Source organism: Erithacus rubecula (assembly GCF_903797595.1).
Source record: "Erithacus rubecula genome assembly, chromosome: 14".
Classification (NCBI taxonomy): domain Eukaryota; kingdom Metazoa; phylum Chordata; class Aves; order Passeriformes; family Muscicapidae; genus Erithacus; species Erithacus rubecula.
In genome coordinates this window covers 15119996-15139211 of record NC_136666.1, presented here as the reverse complement: position 1 = coordinate 15139211, position 19216 = coordinate 15119996, and the positions used below count along the sequence as shown (strand labels likewise).

At 39.5% G+C, this 19216-nt stretch overlaps 1 protein-coding gene across 1 annotated transcript in view; it reads left to right on the top strand.

Annotated features, from left to right (window-relative positions):
• ALDH1A2 (aldehyde dehydrogenase 1 family member A2) overlaps window positions 1-18600 on the top strand; it is a 54125-nt gene extending 35525 nt beyond the window's left edge. Inside the window, exons 8-13 of the mRNA XM_079318109.1 lie at window positions 6807-6909; window positions 9364-9548; window positions 10319-10483; window positions 10903-11060; window positions 11845-11919; window positions 16363-18600. Coding sequence (XP_079174235.1) covers window positions 6807-6909; window positions 9364-9548; window positions 10319-10483; window positions 10903-11060; window positions 11845-11919; window positions 16363-16435 — 759 coding nt within the window. The 3' untranslated portion in view covers window positions 16436-18600. The remainder of the gene's footprint in view (window positions 1-6806; window positions 6910-9363; window positions 9549-10318; window positions 10484-10902; window positions 11061-11844; window positions 11920-16362) is intronic.
• The last annotated feature ends 616 nt before the right edge of the window (window positions 18601-19216 follow it).

The following is a 19216-nucleotide window of genomic DNA, read 5'->3' as shown; positions in this document are numbered from 1 at the left end:
AATGAAAACTTCCCATTTGCTACAAAAATCACAAAAGTTGGCTATTATTATCTCTTCCCTGCAGTATTCTTGAAAGGCAAAAAACAGGCTGGTCCTGCAAAAAAAAAAAAAAAAAAAAAAAAAAAAAAAAAAAAAAAAAATTGAATGCTAATGTGTTCTAATATTTGTAGAACTCAATCCATAGAAATAGGAGTCAAAAGGCAAGTTCACAACCTTAACTCAATAAAGCCTGACACAGCCACACCACAGAACCATCCAGCCTTGCACCTTATCTTGCAGCAGGACCAGTACCAGATGCTCACAGGAGACAGCATGTGTGGAGTGATCCTTTCCTTGCTGCAGCCTCACAGATTCTGACAATCAATGCCTTCCACCCTTGCTGAGCCCAGGGGTGCATGTGGACACTTGTACTCCATGTGGCACTGGCCTTGTCACCCATGTATTTGTCCAGTATCTCTTGACAGTCCTAGTGACTGGGAGGACTCAAGCCCATGCCCATGCAGTGACAACACAGAAATAGTTTTCAACTTCTGCTTCTGATTTCTAGTTTAGAGCTATTCAGTGTGCACTCTCTTCTCTGGGTTTTAGATTCTTGGGTGCTCTGAATTTTTTTAAAATACTACTATTTACTTTTCACACACACACACACATACAAATAATGTGTGAAAAATGCATAAAGAGCTCTTTTTCTCTGGTGCCATTACTGTCTGATTTCACTTCCCTCCCATCTTTCCTGCTGCCCCTCCTTTTATGGATTAGCCTGTATATATTAAAAGAATAGTCTGACAGCTCTTTCATCCCTCAGCCTATCTGCTTCTTATGCAACACCCTCCCATAGATCATCTTCCTCTCCCAATTCCCTAGTACATGGATCTCAAAACTTTTCCCTCCACAGCTCACCTAGGAAGGGAAGGGTTCTGCAAACACCTGGCAGGCAATGGATTTCACTCTGACAACTGTCACAGTGAAAGGAATAAAATCATACTGAGTATGAAAGCCCACCTAAAACACTGTGCCTCCTTAGATTCCAGTAGCATTCTTGGCTTCTCTGCTTGCTTTGGTTCCCTCTTCAGCACCCTGTTTGGTATGGACATTTTAACCAAAATGTTTATTTTTACTCTGTTGGTTTTAGTGAACCAAAGCTAATCCATGATCCTCCTTAATGACAGCAATCTCATCTCAGGCTCCACTGACACATTTTTTCCTCATTTTCCACGACCAGACAAAATTTAAACTGCCATAACCAAACTTTCTTCCAGCCAATATGACCATGTTAACAGTTGCTCCTATCCTTTTCCTACCCTTCCTTGGAAGTCCAAAATCAACTTACATATCTCATCACATCTTACTGAATTTCTCCTTGATCCTTCTGGCCCCAAGTTGCAGGGTGAAACTCCCACTCACTAGGAGCATGGGAGAGGCACTGTAAACCTCAGCTGGGTCCCACTATGCCCATTGTTTACTGTACATGCCTTTTCCTTTTGCACCATCCCTCTCTGCCTCAGCTTCTTCACTGTCCCACATATTCTTGTCAGAGTTCCTTTTAAAAAATTATAAGCAACTTTTTAATTCAAACTAGTAATTAAGAATTTCCAAGTTTAAGAAACAGGTCCAGACTCAGCATGTCTGGCATTCCCATGTGTCTGCTCTTAGGCTGCAGTGCTCAGAATTACAGGAGATGTTCTACAAGTCTCCCAGTGAAGTAACAGTGGGCTTTATGTATTTCCAAGACAAATGATGATGAGGGGATAATTTTTACCACAAATGCAAAGAGTTTCTTCATGTTGCTTTCTTATTCTCTGAAAGAACTTTTGCTAAGCAAAAAAGGTGAGATGCCTTCAAATATCAGGAAAAAGCAGCCATCAGAAGCAGGTTTACTCTTAATTTGTTTTTATTTCCATTCAAATCTGTGAGCTCAGTTAAGGCTTTGTAAATATAGTAATTTTCCTGCTGTGAACTGTCTGCCCAAGTTGCTACCTGTGTGCTCCATCTGACCTGCAACTGGTGTACCCCCAAGTTCCTGGTGCACAGGGAATAGTTGAGGGGAGCATGTTCTGAGTTTAAAATTAGAGGTGATTATGGAGAATAAGAAGTTTAAAATATTTTTAAATGAAGATTTAAAGCCCTGCCTAGGATAAAAATTGTGTTTTGATTGTTGCAAAAGTTTAATGAGTTCTACTAACTTCTGTTTAAAACCAAATGTGTAACCTCCAAAGCAGACAGACTTACAACTCCCTCCAGTTGTTAAATGCTCTCAAGATGAGAATTATAGATAGCACACAAAACATTTGAAGTTCTGGCCAACAAGAAATGTATCCTAAGTGGCTGGTTTCCACTTTGTTCAAACTACGACCCATTAAAATGCAGACAGATTTAAGATAGGATTCAGGTCTGTGTTCAGGCAGTTCTGTGGAGTAACCCAAATAAATATCCAACAAATTGGTTTGGATGCCTGTGTAAACAAAAGGTCTATAAACAACTGCAATAAACCCCAGCAAAAGAGACTGCATTTTGCTTGGCAGAATGTTTTCTTTATGCACTTAGATTAACAAACCATGATCTCATCATTAGTCAACAAGATACTAGAGAGACCATCAAAGCAAACTACGGGAGAGTTGAGATTGATTCATGCCAAACAAATGTTTGTAGCTAACAGCTGTATTACCACTGATTCTAATTTACTCAGCAGGATTCTTCTTTCATTTCTAAAGTGAGATAAATGTCCCAATGCATGATGTAGACAGAATGTCTTCCTACTGCACAGGAAAGGAGTTCTGTGAGCTCTTCTGGATCACACAATTTCTTACTGGTTTTAGGCTTCATGAAGAATTGCAACCTGGCATTTTCCACTTCAGCAATAAGAATCCTAAAGGTGATCTGACCTGTTCTGAGAAATCTATGAGCTTATAGTGCTACACACATGGCCTGTGTAAGGATTTAGGGAGGCTACATTAGAATTCATTCCTGCTCCTGCAGAATCTTTGGATCCTATCTTGGGCAGCTTGTGACTCCTGAATGAGAAGAAGTTGTTTCTTGTTTCCTTTTTCCTTCCTTTGTGTTTTTGGTAGCATTTATGAAGCTGCCTCTGGGAACTGTTGTGCCTCTTTGCCTATGAAAGATGCACATCAAAATGAATTCTTAAATCAAATACAAATAGGATGGTGTATCAGTCCTAGCAATGTTAGCAGCAGTTTAACCAGTTTGGACTTCCATGGGGCCAGGATTTAACCTATGGAACAAATGAGCCATTTATAGCTTAGGATCCTCTCCAGGAATTTGTGTTTGGGTTTGCCTTTTCCCTTGTGCTGCACCATTCAGTATGCTCTTTTCAGGGCTGCTCCTCACATGGGGCATTGCAGTCCAATAAAGCTGCTCTTCTTTGTGCCAGTATTTCAAATTTGCTTGTCCTTGCAGGAGACACACCCTGAATGTGCCAGGAGGCTCTAAAATGTTTGTCAGAAAGATTTTGCATATAATCTGGAATTCATGATAAATAAGGCAGACTGAGTGAGTAGCAGCATGGGTTTGAGGGTTTTGCCAAAACAATGACATCCAGTGTCTCAATAGCTGGAGAGAAAACTGTACTTCCAGAAAACATTGAAAATTTTTGTCTGGCCACACCATCCCCCCAAAACTCAATCAGTCTCTTGTAACTTAAACCACTTACTGTTCTTCAGATATTCTCTCAATATCCCAAGAAAGGTATAGAGGGTATTATTTAAAATGCCTAACTGATGACGTGTATCTCCTCTGTCAATTTTTGCATTGTTCATGGAATCTTTTAATCCATACATTTCCCTGTGCAGTTCTTCCCTTCACTGTCTTGTCTGTGGTAGTATTAAGAAAATGACCTGCTGTTCAGCTAGACTGCAGTTCCCCTATATTCAGGTGTTCCCTGATGATTTAATGTTTATCTGTGAGCAAAGGAAGGTTCGGAGTAAAGGAAACCCAGACATTTCAAATGACAGAGCTGAAAAGGAAGTATCACAAACCTTGGAGGTTTGCTTTTGACTCATAAGACTTTGAGTGCTCTAACAGTAACAGGCAAACTCACCTGTACCCTTTAGAAATACAGATTTCTGTCTGAAAACAGAAAATTAAGAGAACGTGAAAGGCAACAAATGTTTTTTAATTTCTGCACAAAGTATTTAAAATGTGACTGCTTAAGCCTCCTCTGGAAAGAGACATTGAACTTCCATATAGAGAAGGCATAAATAAACAACAATCAAATGTTTTAGATCATGATACATTCTCACTGCCCAATGTCACACCATTGACAGTCCAAAACCAGATCCTTCCAGGACTATCCTTCAAATAGCTTTGTTGCACAAGAGCGCCTCAAACTACTTTTAAAAATCTTTGTTGTTGTTGCTCTGCATAACAAATTGTTTTCTTTGAGATGGACCAAATTACATCTGCCTCACCCTCCATGCAGCTTACAAGGTTATGGTACTTCACAAGCTATCCGGGGATACTCCAGATATCAATCTTGAAGCCTATTCAAAACAAAGATGGGGAGTCAGGGCTTTCTCTGCCAACATTCCTGCTGAATAATCACAGAGCTCCATTATCTGTGGGGGAGTCCTCTCCTCCAGCCTTCCCTCTCCGGGCTGTGCTGCCTGTTGGTAGCTCAGGGATAGAGCTGAGACGCCGCGGGAAGCGTGTCCTGAAAGCCCGTGCAGATTGCAACACTATCACTTATCCCTTTCATGCTGTCTTGCTCCATAAAGAGAGGGCCAGTCACAAAAGGCCGCCTTTGTCACTAAATAACCACGGTGCTGGTGCCTTCCCTAAGACTTTTCTCAACTTGTTAGTGCACAGGACACAACGGGAGAACAGTGAACAAAAATGCTGAGCAGCATGAGCCCCACCATCCTGATGTCTACACTGATCTCTAACAGGAAAGGCACAGTGAAGCCTTCTTTACTTGGAAACTTGACAACAGCTTCCCTGTATAAAAAATACCTCAGATTTCACTTTTCCAAATTAACACCACTGTCTCAAAGCCCTTTGGACTTGAATATTTGCCACACTTGGACTTGCATGCTTGTCAATCACTTGTTTGCATGGAATCCTTTCAAAATCTTTACTTACTTGTACAAAAGTGTTTTGACATTAAAGTAGGATGGAAGGCAGGGAGATGGGGGCTGGACACATTGCTCTGGATTTCTTGGTCTGTCCTGCTCTTTGTGAATTTTTTGAGGGGAAATAGGTGGTTGTTGTTCTTTGGCAGAGGGAGGTTCAAGGCAATGAGGGTGTGAATGGCATTGGCTGGCACGGGCTATAAACACAGAACTCTGGTTTCCAGTGCACATTTTCAGCACAGTTTGAGAGGCTGGAATTTCCAGATGACGTGCTCGATGTATGTGGTGGGGGTGGAAGGCAGAAAGGATCCCTTTTTTTTCAGGTTCACTTCTGGCTGTCAGTCAAACATAGCAATAAAATCAGCTCCAATTAAGGGGATATGCAAGGAATTTCATGATAATGTCAACACTCCATTCCATCAATAAAGGGGTAAAGAAAAAAAGCTTTTCCTTTCTTTTTTTTTAAAGAAAAAACCTCAGTCACACTCAACTGTGATATCACCAGATAAACAGTTAATCACAAAGGTACATGAAGTGGTTCACAATTCCTTCATTATCCTGTGGGGTTTTTCCTTTGTTTTGCTTTTTTTTTTTTTTTTTTTTTTTTTTTTGGGGGCCCTGGTTTCTGTTTCATTTGCTTTCTGATTACTCCAGTGCTGACTTAACTTTCTCTAGCAGCCTGCCTTCAATTCTCTAAGAGGTTCAGCTTCTCATCCATTAACCCCTTGCTGCAGGGAGTCTCACTCACATAACCTTAGAAATAGAAAACAGAGAGATCAGAGTACTACATGGAGAAAAAAGCCCAGCTCTGGACTCACTCCCATCTCACTTCACCTCTACCTTTCTGTGGGACATTAAAACATGTCTCAGTTAAACTAAAGCACTAACCAAGGTTCTTAGGCTTCTCAATATTCAATAGGTACTTTTAATCTTGTTAAGTCTAAATCTATTTATGATTACTTCCTTAGCTGCAAAATGGTCACAGTTACAATGCAACCATACAGAAGCTGATCTATTTTGGATTTGTTGATCCAAGAAGGGGAGAGTTTCCAGGGAGCACAGCTCTCCCTCCAACTGTACTAATGTGGAAGCACATCAAATCTGTAGCTGTCAGATTGTTACTCCATTTAATCTACTCTCATGTTCATTGGCAAGATCTGCAATTGTGGCTGCTCCAGCTGACCCCACAATCTACAAAGACATTTTGGAGGTGATTTTGACCTCCTCAACCCATATTAAGATTATCTGTGGTGCAGGTGTGGGTCAGATCTGGGATGGTGCTTTTGTAACGTCATGCCTACTTGGTATTCTGCTCTGTGTAGTTAATCCTGCAGAGGAGAAGGATGGTTTCATCAGAATTTGATGCATTAAGCCTTGTGAACATGTCAGTGGTTTGGATAGAAGTAATTGTAGTTACATCCATTTTAAATTTCTAATTCAGCCCTCCTAAAATGTCCTAAAAGAGAGCCCCAAGCCATCTTACCATAGTTGCATAAGGGTGAATGGTACACAAACTTAATAATGTGCTTTATCCCCTCTCAATTTCTAGGAAAAAAAAAAAAAAAAAGAAGACAGAAAGCTGTCCACTACTGATGGGAATATGTTTGGAACGAAGAACCTGCTGGATTATTTAAAGCTCTGCTCTACTGATAGCCAACCCTGGCGGTTAAAATGAACTGTATGACTACACTCCCTGTAAAATGTGTCTCCATTTCCTTTCAGGTTGGGAAGCTGATCCAAGAAGCAGCTGGAAGGAGTAATTTGAAGAGAGTTACACTGGAGCTGGGTGGGAAAAGCCCAAACATTATTTTCGCAGATGCTGATTGTAAGTCAGCACTTCCATATTTTTGCTAAAAACATGATTGCATGATTTCTTTTCTTTCTTTCTTTCTTTCTTTTTTTTCTTTTTAAAAACTAATTTTAGGGCACATCTTTCATATAAAGTGAAATTAAGCAATACATCTGTATCTAATGGCCCTTTTCAATCTTACAGAAGCAACCCAAGGTGTGCTATCTCTTATAAAATACAACTTTTGAACACAGAGATTCATAGCCACCAGGAGAGCAGAAAAAAGGTTATAACTAAGCATACAGACAGGGTGTTTTTCACAGTTAGTCCCACACACATTTGCCATCTTATGCTTTGCAGCAAGGTGATTTAGTGCTTTAAATCTGGAAATTCTGTGATTTTTTTGGTTCAAAGCAATTATAAAAAAGGAGAACTTTTATGTACACTTGACTTGCTAATCTAGTCAGTGCAGTATTCCTTTGTTAAGTAGCTGTAAAGGGAGAATATTCCATTTTTAAAATTTTCACAACTAAAGAATTGTGTATTGCAATATCCTCGCTGCCACTGTCAGCAGGGAACTGAAAATTTTGGCAGATGTATGATGTTGTGCAGCTGAGATTTCTGGCACCTGAGAAGGTACAGGACAGCTGTTTAGGACAGGATATAAACACAAACTGGAAGTTTCTGCTTAAATGATCAGCAATGAAATAGTTACAATGTTGATACTGAAATTGTCAGCAGGAGGTTTTGAAGTGAACACCCCCTAAAGATGAATGAGATGGCTCACACCATCTCTCTGAGCTCTTGTTTCAGGCTGGGTGTAGGCACACTGTACTCAATGCCCTTTCTGAGAACTTTGCAGCCCCAATAAATAGACACATAAGGATTTGATCATCTCATTTAAAAGGGGGAAGTGAATAGAATGATTTTGAATAGCATGAATTACAAGAGACGGTTACAGTCCCATACCTATTTTCAAAACTTACCAATATCTGAAAAACTATGGAAAGCTTGACAACTTCCAGCAGATTTCTACATTGAAATGCTTTACCAAGACAAGGATTGAAATTTCAGCCACAGTCATCCTGGTAAGCTAAAAAAGATCTTGTCAGCTGGAACCAGACACAGATATTCCAGCCTTCAAGCCTAGTTACTCATCTCCACCTCCTACCAGATATCACCACACCTCAAATGTCCCTCACCTGCTGACTCAGACTTGAACACCTAAACATTTCTATCAGTGACATATGCTAGGGGCAGGTCTGTGTTATGACCTTCCACAGGGGAAGGGCAACTGCTCACTGGTCTTCCCAAAATTACAGCCTCCTAACTTGACCTAAGATTTAAACTTCAAAGCTCTGATTACTTAAAAACAGCAATTGGCTCACTGTTCCAAAGGAGTTGTTTGTTCTGCTTGAGGAGCACTGTGTGCCAAAAGTTAGCAGAAAGCATGATAAAGCTGTTGAAGGTTTAGTGCACCAAAAAACCAGAGAAGAATGGTTAGAGCTCCTCATGGTGAAAACTGTTAACAATAGAGGAAGAAACATTAGTTAATCACAGCTATCCACTAGTGCTTTCAATTTCCATGGAGCTGCCAGGGAAAATTTGAATATGGTCCAGGGAACACCCCATACAATTTTTCTAAAGACCACACTGAGGGCATAAAAAGACATTTCTGTCAGACAGGGTTGTCTAGAATGTGCTGAAAGTAAAGCACAGTTGCTTTGTTTAGTCCATAAAAGATTATACTTTAAGCAATGCTCCAAAGGGCTACAACTGGTAACAGAGGTATTACAGTGCTGCAGGGCATCACTGTTTAGGGATTAATTCATTATTCTTGTCTAGTCAGTTACTTCACCCAAAGTAAGAACGTGGCCTTGAATGTCTAAATATGATCCTCTCTCCTGCTTAGACAGAATGTATTAGTTGTATCTCCAAGGAAGTTAGAGTAGAAATTGAGGGTTGCTTGTTCTATAACAGTCCTATAATGTTAAAGCCTTAGTCAGTCATCTGCATGGGCCAAGAGGAAATTTCTATGTTGCAGAAAAAGAATCTGGCTTTTTGGGAAGGGTAGGTCTTGCCATTATCAAATTCCCCCATGTATTTGGTTTGCTGTAATTCTCACACATGAAGTATTAAATCCAGTGCCACCTTGGGATCACAGGCAAATTTTCCTTTCCTGTAGTGACCCAGTCAGATGTACCTATGTGGGGCACGTCCTGCTTCTGAGGTTCCCTTAAGGGTTTTGCTTAGTAAACAACATGTTGCTGGATATAAGACACTGGTGAAATTGCATACCTTACTCCTGCTGACTGCTAAAGCACTGTCTTAACTTTTCCAGTGGGAATTATCCTCATTTTTGACCTGACACAACTATGGGATGTCTTGTTTTAGTTTTAATTAACAAATCCTACTACTGAAGTTTCAGGAATGTGGCACTGTGTAATACACACAGAGCTCCAGTAGAACATGTGCTGTCTTGGTTTTCAGTGGACTATGCTGTGGAACAAGCTCACCAAGGAGTCTTCTTCAATCAAGGTCAATGCTGCACTGCAGGCTCACGGATTTACGTGGAAGAATCAATCTACGAAGAGTTTGTCAGAAGAAGTGTAGAACGAGCAAAGAGGAGAGTTGTGGGGAGTCCTTTTGACCCAACTACAGAGCAAGGTCCACAGGTAAAGGAGAAGGGCTTTGGGTCTACAGCCCAGGAGGTGCCTGCAAGTATTTAAACTCCACTAAGGCAGAGCTCAGTCAGTGCACACTCACTCAGGGTCCCAGATAGCTGACATGATACACACTTTCAAGATTAAAATTCCAAAGGAGTAAATAGGCTGTGCAGCTCTGAGGTGTATTCTTGCTAAATAAAAGGTATTCTTGCTAAACAGAAAATCTCAGTTTAAATACCAATGTTTGCCTCCCAGTTTTAAGAGCAAGATTTGGCTCTTCAGCTCCCAAAATACAGCTGCAAACTGTGAGAAGCTCTTAAAAGTCTCTGAGAGCACTTAACTGTCAAGAACAACCTTGACTGTCTTAACTGTCAAGAACAACCTTGGAGACTTGGAGATCCAGGAATTCTAAGCAGAAGATGAGCATAATCAGAAATAAGTCCTAAGAAAATGTTCCTGCCACTAATAACCAGCTAGGCTGATAACATTTCAGGAAGTTAAATGGGACAAAAACTAATGATCTGCTTTTTTTTGTGCTTGTAAACTAGGTTGTTTAGCAAGAGCATGGGTTAAACCACAAACATAAGGTGACACATCTTATGAAGTCTGAGCCCGAGGTTACAGTCAGCACCTGCTTGTAGATCTTTGGCATCTGCAGCTCAAAGAGCAGTGAATGGAAGCAAGAACCAACTCACTGGAACATGACTTGTCTAAAAAATACTTATTTGGACTAGTCAAGTACATGGTCTGCACATCTAACAGCTTTTTCTCTCTTTCAGATTGATAAAAAACAATACAACAAGATCTTGGAATTGATTCAAAGTGGCATCACTGAAGGAGCAAAACTTGAATGTGGGGGAAAGGGGCTGGGAAGAAAGGGATTCTTCATTGAACCTACAGTGTTTTCCAATGTGACAGATGACATGCGAATTGCCAAGGAGGAGGTATTCACATGTGTGGGCAAGGTCCTTTCAAAATGTCCTAAATATTACTTTTCTTCCTTTTGTTTAATGCCAAAGACAAAAGCTTCAGAGTGAAAATTATAACCATATTAAAAAAAAATAATTTCAGAATTTCTTATGCAGACAGCAGGTGACATCAGCTGGGTAAGGAGCTCAATTTTTGTCACTGACTGTAAGGTCTGAAAGAGGAGATTTGGGTAGAATGGACAAGTTCCCCTGAGGCACCTGCTTTGGGAAAATCATGCAGCTTTACAGACATCATCACTATTTATCACTACATTTTGCTTTGGGAAATTTTTAACAGTATAATAGGAGAGAGGAGATAATTAAGAAAGCAGAATAAAACAAGAATAAAAATTCTCTGAGGGGGCTAGTTTACTAATTATTAATCTTTGTTGCAGATTTTTGGGCCTGTTCAAGAAATACTGAGATTTAAAACCATGGATGAAGTTATAGAGAGAGCCAACAATTCTGATTTTGGGCTTGTAGCTGCTGTCTTTACAAATGACATAAACAAGGCCCTGACAGTCTCTTCAGCAATGCAGGCTGGGACAGTCTGGTAAGCAGAAGTTATTCTACTCCCACTCTTGGAGATAAAGAGTTTGACTCACTATCAGCATTTCACTTCAGTGTTGCAACCTTTGTGAAGAATATTTATGCAGCCCATGCTGGAGGTGGATCCCTGGCCATGGAGCAGCAGTGGGGAGGTGCTGTGGCTGCTCACTGCTGGGAATGCTGCAGGAGCTGGAAAGCACCTCACTTCCCAGGAGTATGGCAGCCACTGCTGAGCAGCTTTACTGAAAACAAACAGGATAAACCATCCTTTCTGGGGAGCACAAGAATCCTGGGAGGTTTTACTAAAGGCACAAAAGATTATGTACTTTCCACAGCATTAAGAAACTGAGGGGACATTTCCTCTCCAGCCTTCAGGAATAGGGAATGCCAACTCTAGAGTTGGTAGCTTGCAATTTAGTATGTCAAACCTGAGTAAACTAAAGATCTACAAGAAATTAGAGAGAAAAAGAGCAAATTCAAATCTACCTGCTCTTTGTTATAAATTGGCACTGAAGTTTGGCAGCAGATTAACAGTTCATTACTGAAGATGTTTCCAAGGTATGGTACTCTCCCCTGGCCCTCACAGGTCAAATCCAATTCTCCTTAGGAGTAAGAAGCAGATTGTTGTTTTTGTAGCATAAATCCCTCATTTCTTTTCAACATGGAACAAGTTTGTTATTGCTGAGAGGTATAGAGTGCTCTTAGCTCCACAACTTTCAGGCTCTCTCTGAGTTATCCAGAGGTCTTTCTGCCAGTGCAGCTGGACTTAATGCCTCTTCCTGTTACAGGATAAATTGCTACAATGCCTTAAATGCCCAAAGTCCTTTTGGAGGATTCAAAATGTCTGGCAATGGGAGAGAGATGTAAGTATTACACTGCTGTTTTCTAAACTGTTTTCAACTCTAAAACTTAATAAATATTAGTGAATGCTTCCATGCAAATTAAATCCAGAAATCTTCCAACCTGAGAATGAGGGCATAATATAAGGTGACCTTTAATCATCACTGCCAGTTCTAAATGCAATTGATTTGCATGGTAAGACCACCTTTTTTAACATTGCAAACTGACTTACTGGAATTCTCTTCTTATCCTGAAAGGAACTGAATTTTTAAAAATATTTTTCTGAACATATAACCTGTGTTTTCTGGAAGGTCTTTTAGCCATATTATCACTTTCCAGAAAGATTCTCTCCTTGCTGATGCTGAGTGCTTGTTGACTGGTTTAGTGTTCTAGTTTCAGAGTTTTTTTGCCATGTATTGTGCCTCTCTTGGAAGTTTTTCCTTTCCTTTCTTCAGTTTTCAATATATTTATTAATAGGTGCATTAGAATTTCACTAAAAAGCTATCAGCTTGCAGATTTTTAAACAAAGAAATCAGGCAAAGAGAAGGAAACAAATGTGCTACATCCCTTTGAAAAAAACACTTGCCATTATAAAGCTTTCTGTCTTATTCCATTTAGTACTAAGTGCCAAATATTTTAGAATTGAGCTCCACACTCAAATATTGTCCCATGTACCTAATTTAAAGTCTTGCCAGTTTCTCATTCTCATTACAATCACAAGGAAGTTTAGCAATTGCATCAGCCCCAGATTGGTTACATACCAAGGATTCAATTAATTTCTGTGCAGGAGGTATGTGTACCAGATATGTCTCACCTAAGTTTTCAAAATAGCTTATGGCTAATGGCAAACTCAGCAGTAAAACTAAAGTAAGGTCAAACTCTTTAAAACTTTAAATATGTTGAAGTATACAACTTGATCTATAAAATAAGCTTTATGTAATCTGAAGTATTTTCCCTCGTTAGGGAGTACTTTGAATAACACATTCATACTATTCACATTCATGAGTTATGAGGTGATCTCACACTGGCATAAATATGTCAGGTCATCTAACTCTTATCATTGTGAAAATATTCTAAAACTACTAAGCTCGATAGAGCACATGAGTAACTCGACACCCAGGGGTGACCCCACTGACTCCAGGGAGGTTCAACTGTGCAAGTAAAATATTCACATATCAATGTTGCAGAGTTCTTGAAAGGGGGGAAACCCAGGCAGCATCCCAGCTCTCATGGAAAAATCTGTGGTAATTGCACACTCGATTCCCACTACTGCTTTGAAAGTATTTACCATAAACAATAAATGTTTGGAATGGCAATAATCTCCATCTCACAAAGATGCCTGAAAATCTACCCATGAGTAATTATTCTAGTCCTTTCAGAAACTCTTTGATCAAATCTCACCTTCCAATTCACCTCCTCCACCCTGCATTAACAGCTGCATACTTTTTATTAAAATACCAGTTTCCTACATTCTTGTTTTTGAGGCATACATTTTACAGCATAAATAATGTTGAGTTGGGCAGTTAAAGAAAAAAGTGTCTATACATAAGTGTGACATTGCTAAGGTGACACTATGTTACAGCCAGCTTATAACTTGGCCACTGTGCCTGTGCCAGCACTGCATTATCTGGGACTTGTTTTGGTCCTGCATTTCATCACACATGGGAAAAAATCAACACGAAGTTGAGAACTGTTATGCTCATTTTACACTCCCACAAAATGTAGCAGAGTATGTGCATCCCAGCAGAGAACCAGAACTCATGTACACAATACAGGTGATTTCAGATTGCATTAATATTATTTACAATATTTTTGTACCCTTGAAGAGGTCTAGAATACATGGGTTTGAGTTTTTTTAATTCATGTTTCTTTAAAGCTTCTTATCACTTATTACCTGGGAAATATAAAATTTAACTCCTGTAACTAAAAATTGGGTGGTTCACTCCAGATAGCCACATGTGGTCATTTTATATTAGAGCTCCCCAAAATTCTGGCCTCTGTCCAAATGTCTTCAAGGGAAGGAAGTGCCATTCTACTCCAGAACTCTCCTTTAATGTCAAAGGTATTGTTATTGTATGGATAACTCTGAGATACAGCAATGCACACCTGCATTCTGAAAAACAAGTGCAAGCAGGAGAATGGCTTGGAGTTGTAATTCCCTTATCTTTTTTTTTTCTCCCAGCCTGAGGGAGGGAAGAGAATATGTAATATTTCTTCTTATAAAGCATTTTGTTCCCTTTCCCTCACACCCACACAGCCAAGGGATAGCACCATGCAGATTTGACCCATAGCCTCCTTCCTTTTCACAGACATAACCTTTGTTCTCACTCTGACACCAAACTGCAACCCCAGAAGGCCCAGAGTGGCCATGGAATAGGATGGTTCTGCTCCCTGTACTAGGCTGTGGGGACAATTGAGCCCTTTAACTGAGCACACACTGACCCTTCTGCTCTGAATGTCTGGCATAACTCATCTTCCTATTCAGCAAGTGTAGCTTTTTAACTTTTGAAAAATATTTGCCTTAGAACTCATCACAATTGTCCTTTTCCAAACTATTGACCAGAAAACAAGCATGTAAAGCCCTGAAGCCATGAGCTGAAGAAACAGACAATAAATTTCTCTAATTTTGTTTGGCCAACCAAGATGAGAGATCAAGTGGCATTTGGAACATACATAAAGTCACTTGCTGCTGTCAGTTGGGTTATCCATTGGCTTGCAAAAATGTGTTCAAGGGGTGCCTGGAGTACACAGCAGCCCAGAAAGTTCACACAGACACTTACCAGCATTAGTTATTGGGCTCCAGGCAGCTCCTGGTGACAGCTTCCACTGAGCCCTAAGAGAATGCTTCTGATAAATAGCTAAAGTTTTTGGTCATTCTTTGGTGACAAATCCACCACTTTCAACTGAAAGCTGGGGGTGATGTGGTCCAGATCAATGGGAACCTTTCACATGTAAAAAAGTCTTCACTAATATTTACTTGCAGGTATTTAGACTCTGGTAAATCTTAAAACTGCCTACTGAAACATCAGTCTGTTGTATCCCTTAAATCCCAACTACTATATCACATATAAGGCTTATCAAGCCAACAGGCACATCAGCTTTCAAAACTGCAGATGAAGGAACATGGGCTGATAATACTGATGGTTCTGCTGAAATACTTAACTTTCCAAGGAAGGTTACAGGAGTTTCACCCCAATGTTATATTTTGTGTAAAATCTGCAGTGTAGAAACAAATACAAAATGGGTTATGCAACACTGGGGGCCTGCAGAGGGGTTTAATTGCCTTAAACAGTGGCCTCTCACTCCATTCTGAAACACTTATTAGAAGGAAGTTCTGAGGAATTCCTCTGAAATATTCTTTATGGTTCAGCTGGCATTAAGTCCTGCACAGGAGAATCCAGAGGGGAGGCAGTGTCAGACAGTAAACATGCTAACATTATATCCATGCCAGCATGTTCTACATTTTAATACAAGTAACAGAGCAATACTATGTATGTTTTAGTGGTGAGGATAAAAATTCACCAAGAAACAAATGGCTGTAAGAGCTCCTACAAAAATATCCTCATTGAGTTAGTATGGAAAAGATATTCTACTTCCAGACTTGGACTGTACCTGTTTTGAAGTGGGGACAGTATTTGCTTTACATCCACAGCATCTGGAAGACATAACTTCACTAGTGACATAAAGAGACTTCTCCATTACTCAAAATAGGCACAGGAGAATGGAAATACCTGTACTTCAGAGAAGACAAGTACAGGTCCCACAAAGGTGTGCAACATCCACTCTAAACCTCAGCAGAGGGGCCAAAGAGATGACCCAGGCTGCAACTGACTCAAACAAAAGGTTAATAGCACTCAGAAACACCCACTTTTTAAGTGTAATCTATCCAAAGCAGGATGTGTTCCCCTCAGAGCCATGTGTCAGATGACTGGGAACAAGCAGGTGCCTGGTCTCTAGCAGTGTGGAGCTTCTTATGTAAGGTCCTGTGCCAGAACAAAATGAGGAATTCTGCAGGGAACCACAGAAGGGAATCTGAGCAAGATGAACCCTCTTTCACACTATGTGCAAAGCTACCACTAAATGTTTTGCTAGGCAGAAAAGATCATCTTTATCCATGGTTGTGAGTAGTTAATTTTTCATTGTGCTCAGTGTGGACCTTCCCTTTCTTGAGTGCAATATAAACAGCAGTTTCACTGGCCAGTGAGGTAGGTTTTGGTGTTTGGACATTTTCAAAGTCTGGAAAGGACAGAGGACTCCAATTCACTCCCAAAAGCTCCATCAACAGACAGTGAGTATTTCTGGGTTTAATGTTCTGTATCTCATCAAGTTCTGAGGCCATCCATTGTTCTGACCTAAACTGAACTGCAACTTTGGGTTATATCTTAACTTTAACAAGAAATCACTTTGCAGATTTTTGCTCGATAAACAATATATGGTATAAGCTGATGCTGCAATTTGTTCTTTAGGGGTGAATGTGGATTGAGAGAATATTCTGAAGTTAAAACTGTGACAATAAAGATCCCTCAGAAGAACTCCTAAAATGACAAAGGACCGTGTTGTGCAGAAGAGCACATGATGCCACCTTCTCTATTCCTTATGGAGACCAGCACTCAGGAATAAAAAGTGTTACACAATATATATTTAAGAAATTAAGTTGCAACCTATATACTGGGCACATAACTGCGTACGTAATACAAACCAACTCTGCATGTTTTCATAAAACTCTCCTGAGAATCATTACATCTTTATAAAACAAATCATAATGAGATAAAATTGCTACTGGGCATCATTTAATAATGGTTCCAGCTATAAAACTGTTAAATGCAAATGCATGCACGCACACATTTATGTCTTCCTTAAATAAACAAAATAAGTCTCACTGCTTTCAGGTTGCCTTCTCAAACAGACCTGCCTTGTACTGACATTGTAGTCTCAATCAGGGCTCTACAAGACAGATTATACTGAAAACTCTAGCAATGAGCAACACAAACAACTGTCATTGATGTTCTTAAAAAATAAAAGACTCTGAATGGTAACAGCCCCAAAGCTGGTGTGGTGGCACCTTTCCAATTAGCACGCCCACAGAAAAAGAGGTCAGACTAGGGAGGGAATCAATCTGCTGCATGGCCAATGAAAGCCAAACATTTATCGGTGAAATTTGGCTTTCATGGCTCACAGCAATTTAGATTTCAAAGCTTATTTTCGTAATTACTTTATGTCTTGCTATAAGCAAAAAGTCCTCCTTCTCTTACAGGAACTTGAAGGGATTTACCTGCCTGCCAAAAGAGCAAGGCCAGACAGGGTGGGTGGGTGTTAACAAGAACAGGAACAGATTCCAAGGCCTCACAGAATATTTTAGCTTTCACCGCTTGTCTAGTTTTGTTGTTGTTGTTACTGTTGCTTTCACCTTTTTTCTTTTTTTAAAACAAATACATGCACGCACAGGCTCCATTTATTTGTCTGCTATTAAATTGCCTGTGATTACACTGGGAATCATTAAATACTTGTTACAGCTTTTACTAAACGATGTCTTGCCATCCTCACCATGCTTGTGCACCTCAGGTGATGTTACTGGCTGGTACTGAGCTTTCAATTTTTGAGTTTTTTTGATCCAAGACAAAAGTATGAGCAAGTTCTTTCAGAACTGAGGTGTTTACAGCTTGTCACATTATTACCTGCTGCCTACAGAATCTCTTCAAATCTATCACTGATAAACTAAACACTATCTCTTTCTTTTTTCAGCTAAAGACCTCATCAGTTCCCCAAATCTTTTTTCTTAAGAGTTTTCATTTTATCAGTGTACTGGTTTTGCATTGAGAATTAAGAAAATCTATTTTAGAAATACAGTAAATCATCCACACAGTGTAGCTACACGATCTGGGGTGTCAGGACAGAATTACAGCTTTAGGTGTAAGCTTTCCTAGCTGCAGAGTCTATGCTATGAGCTGTTGAAAACTCCAGCCCTGATCAGAAACTAACTTCTGCATGTTCTTAACTTCCTTTAGTCTCTGAGGAATTCCTCTTAGATTTGAAGTTGTATGTGTCCTTCAACATACTGCTGGATCAGGACAAGAGTCTCCAGCACTTTGTAGTGTGGTAGCCCTCAATATTTTGGAATTCATGTCAAACTATGTGTGTGTTTTTAAGTAATACATCTACATGTTGTTATTCTGAACTGATAGTACATTCACAGACATGGAGATGAATCAAAGTATTCCTGAGTTGTTAAATTCCAATGCCATATACTTCTACTGCAGTGTATGTCAGAGTGAAGAAAAACAAAATACAGCAAGTAAGAGATTAGTTATCTTTTAAACTGCAATATAAAATGTGAAAAGGAGATTTTACTTCTTTTCTCCTATTTACTTAAAAAAGAAACTTCCTGTGCTTACAGCATTTACACCATGTACTCTTTTGTATTCCTTTTGTGTATTTTGTATGTCTGTGCTTTATTCCAAATACATTCAGGTAAATAATATAGAGTTACCATTTTTTCAACCCTGTCACTGCAGCTCCATTTGATGTACATGGGTTTGTGAAATCCTTTTTTAGATGTACCATCTGCATGGATCCAACAAAACATTTTTCCAGTCCCTGCAGCTTTTTGTTACAGTTCTTAATCATGTATATAGTTATATGTTATTAAAAAAGTAAAAGGATATTTTCTATGAAGTTTTTTCCATTAAAAAGGTTTAGAGAAAGACTTTAGACTGTGAGACTCCTTTATTGTTGACAGAGCTATAAAAATATTAAAAAAAATATTTTCTTAGCAAAAGATCTGCTCTCACAGTAGCTTTATTTTCATTTGCAAAATGAATGAAGTAAAAGGCCAATTACATTTTCTGGAATATTATTGCAGCTGTATGAAAACAGTTGTGAATTGCAGATCTAGGTCATAGTCAAAGTTCATCCTCACCCTTATGGTCATAAAGTTTAGCTATTGGGGCAGGTCTGAAGTCTTCAAAACCAGTGGGGCACCCTTGCAAACTGCTGCATCACAGCTTGATTTTTGGATAATGTTTTAAAAATCATGATGCCTTTTCTTTTTCTAGTAGATATTTCACAGAGATTATTAAATTAACACTCAGACTTTTTATGGAGAGATAGTCTTCTTAACTTTGATTTGAAAGTGCTAAAATGGGACAAGGACAGACTGAATTCACATGGCCAGGTACTGTGCAACTCTCCCTCAAGCAATGCCTTTATTCCAGGTTACTTTCATTGCCAGGAACTGCATTCCTTTTTGAAATGGTGCCTATTTAGGTAAAGTAACTACTCAGTTAATACAGCCAAGCTACTTCATTGTATGGCAAGTAATAG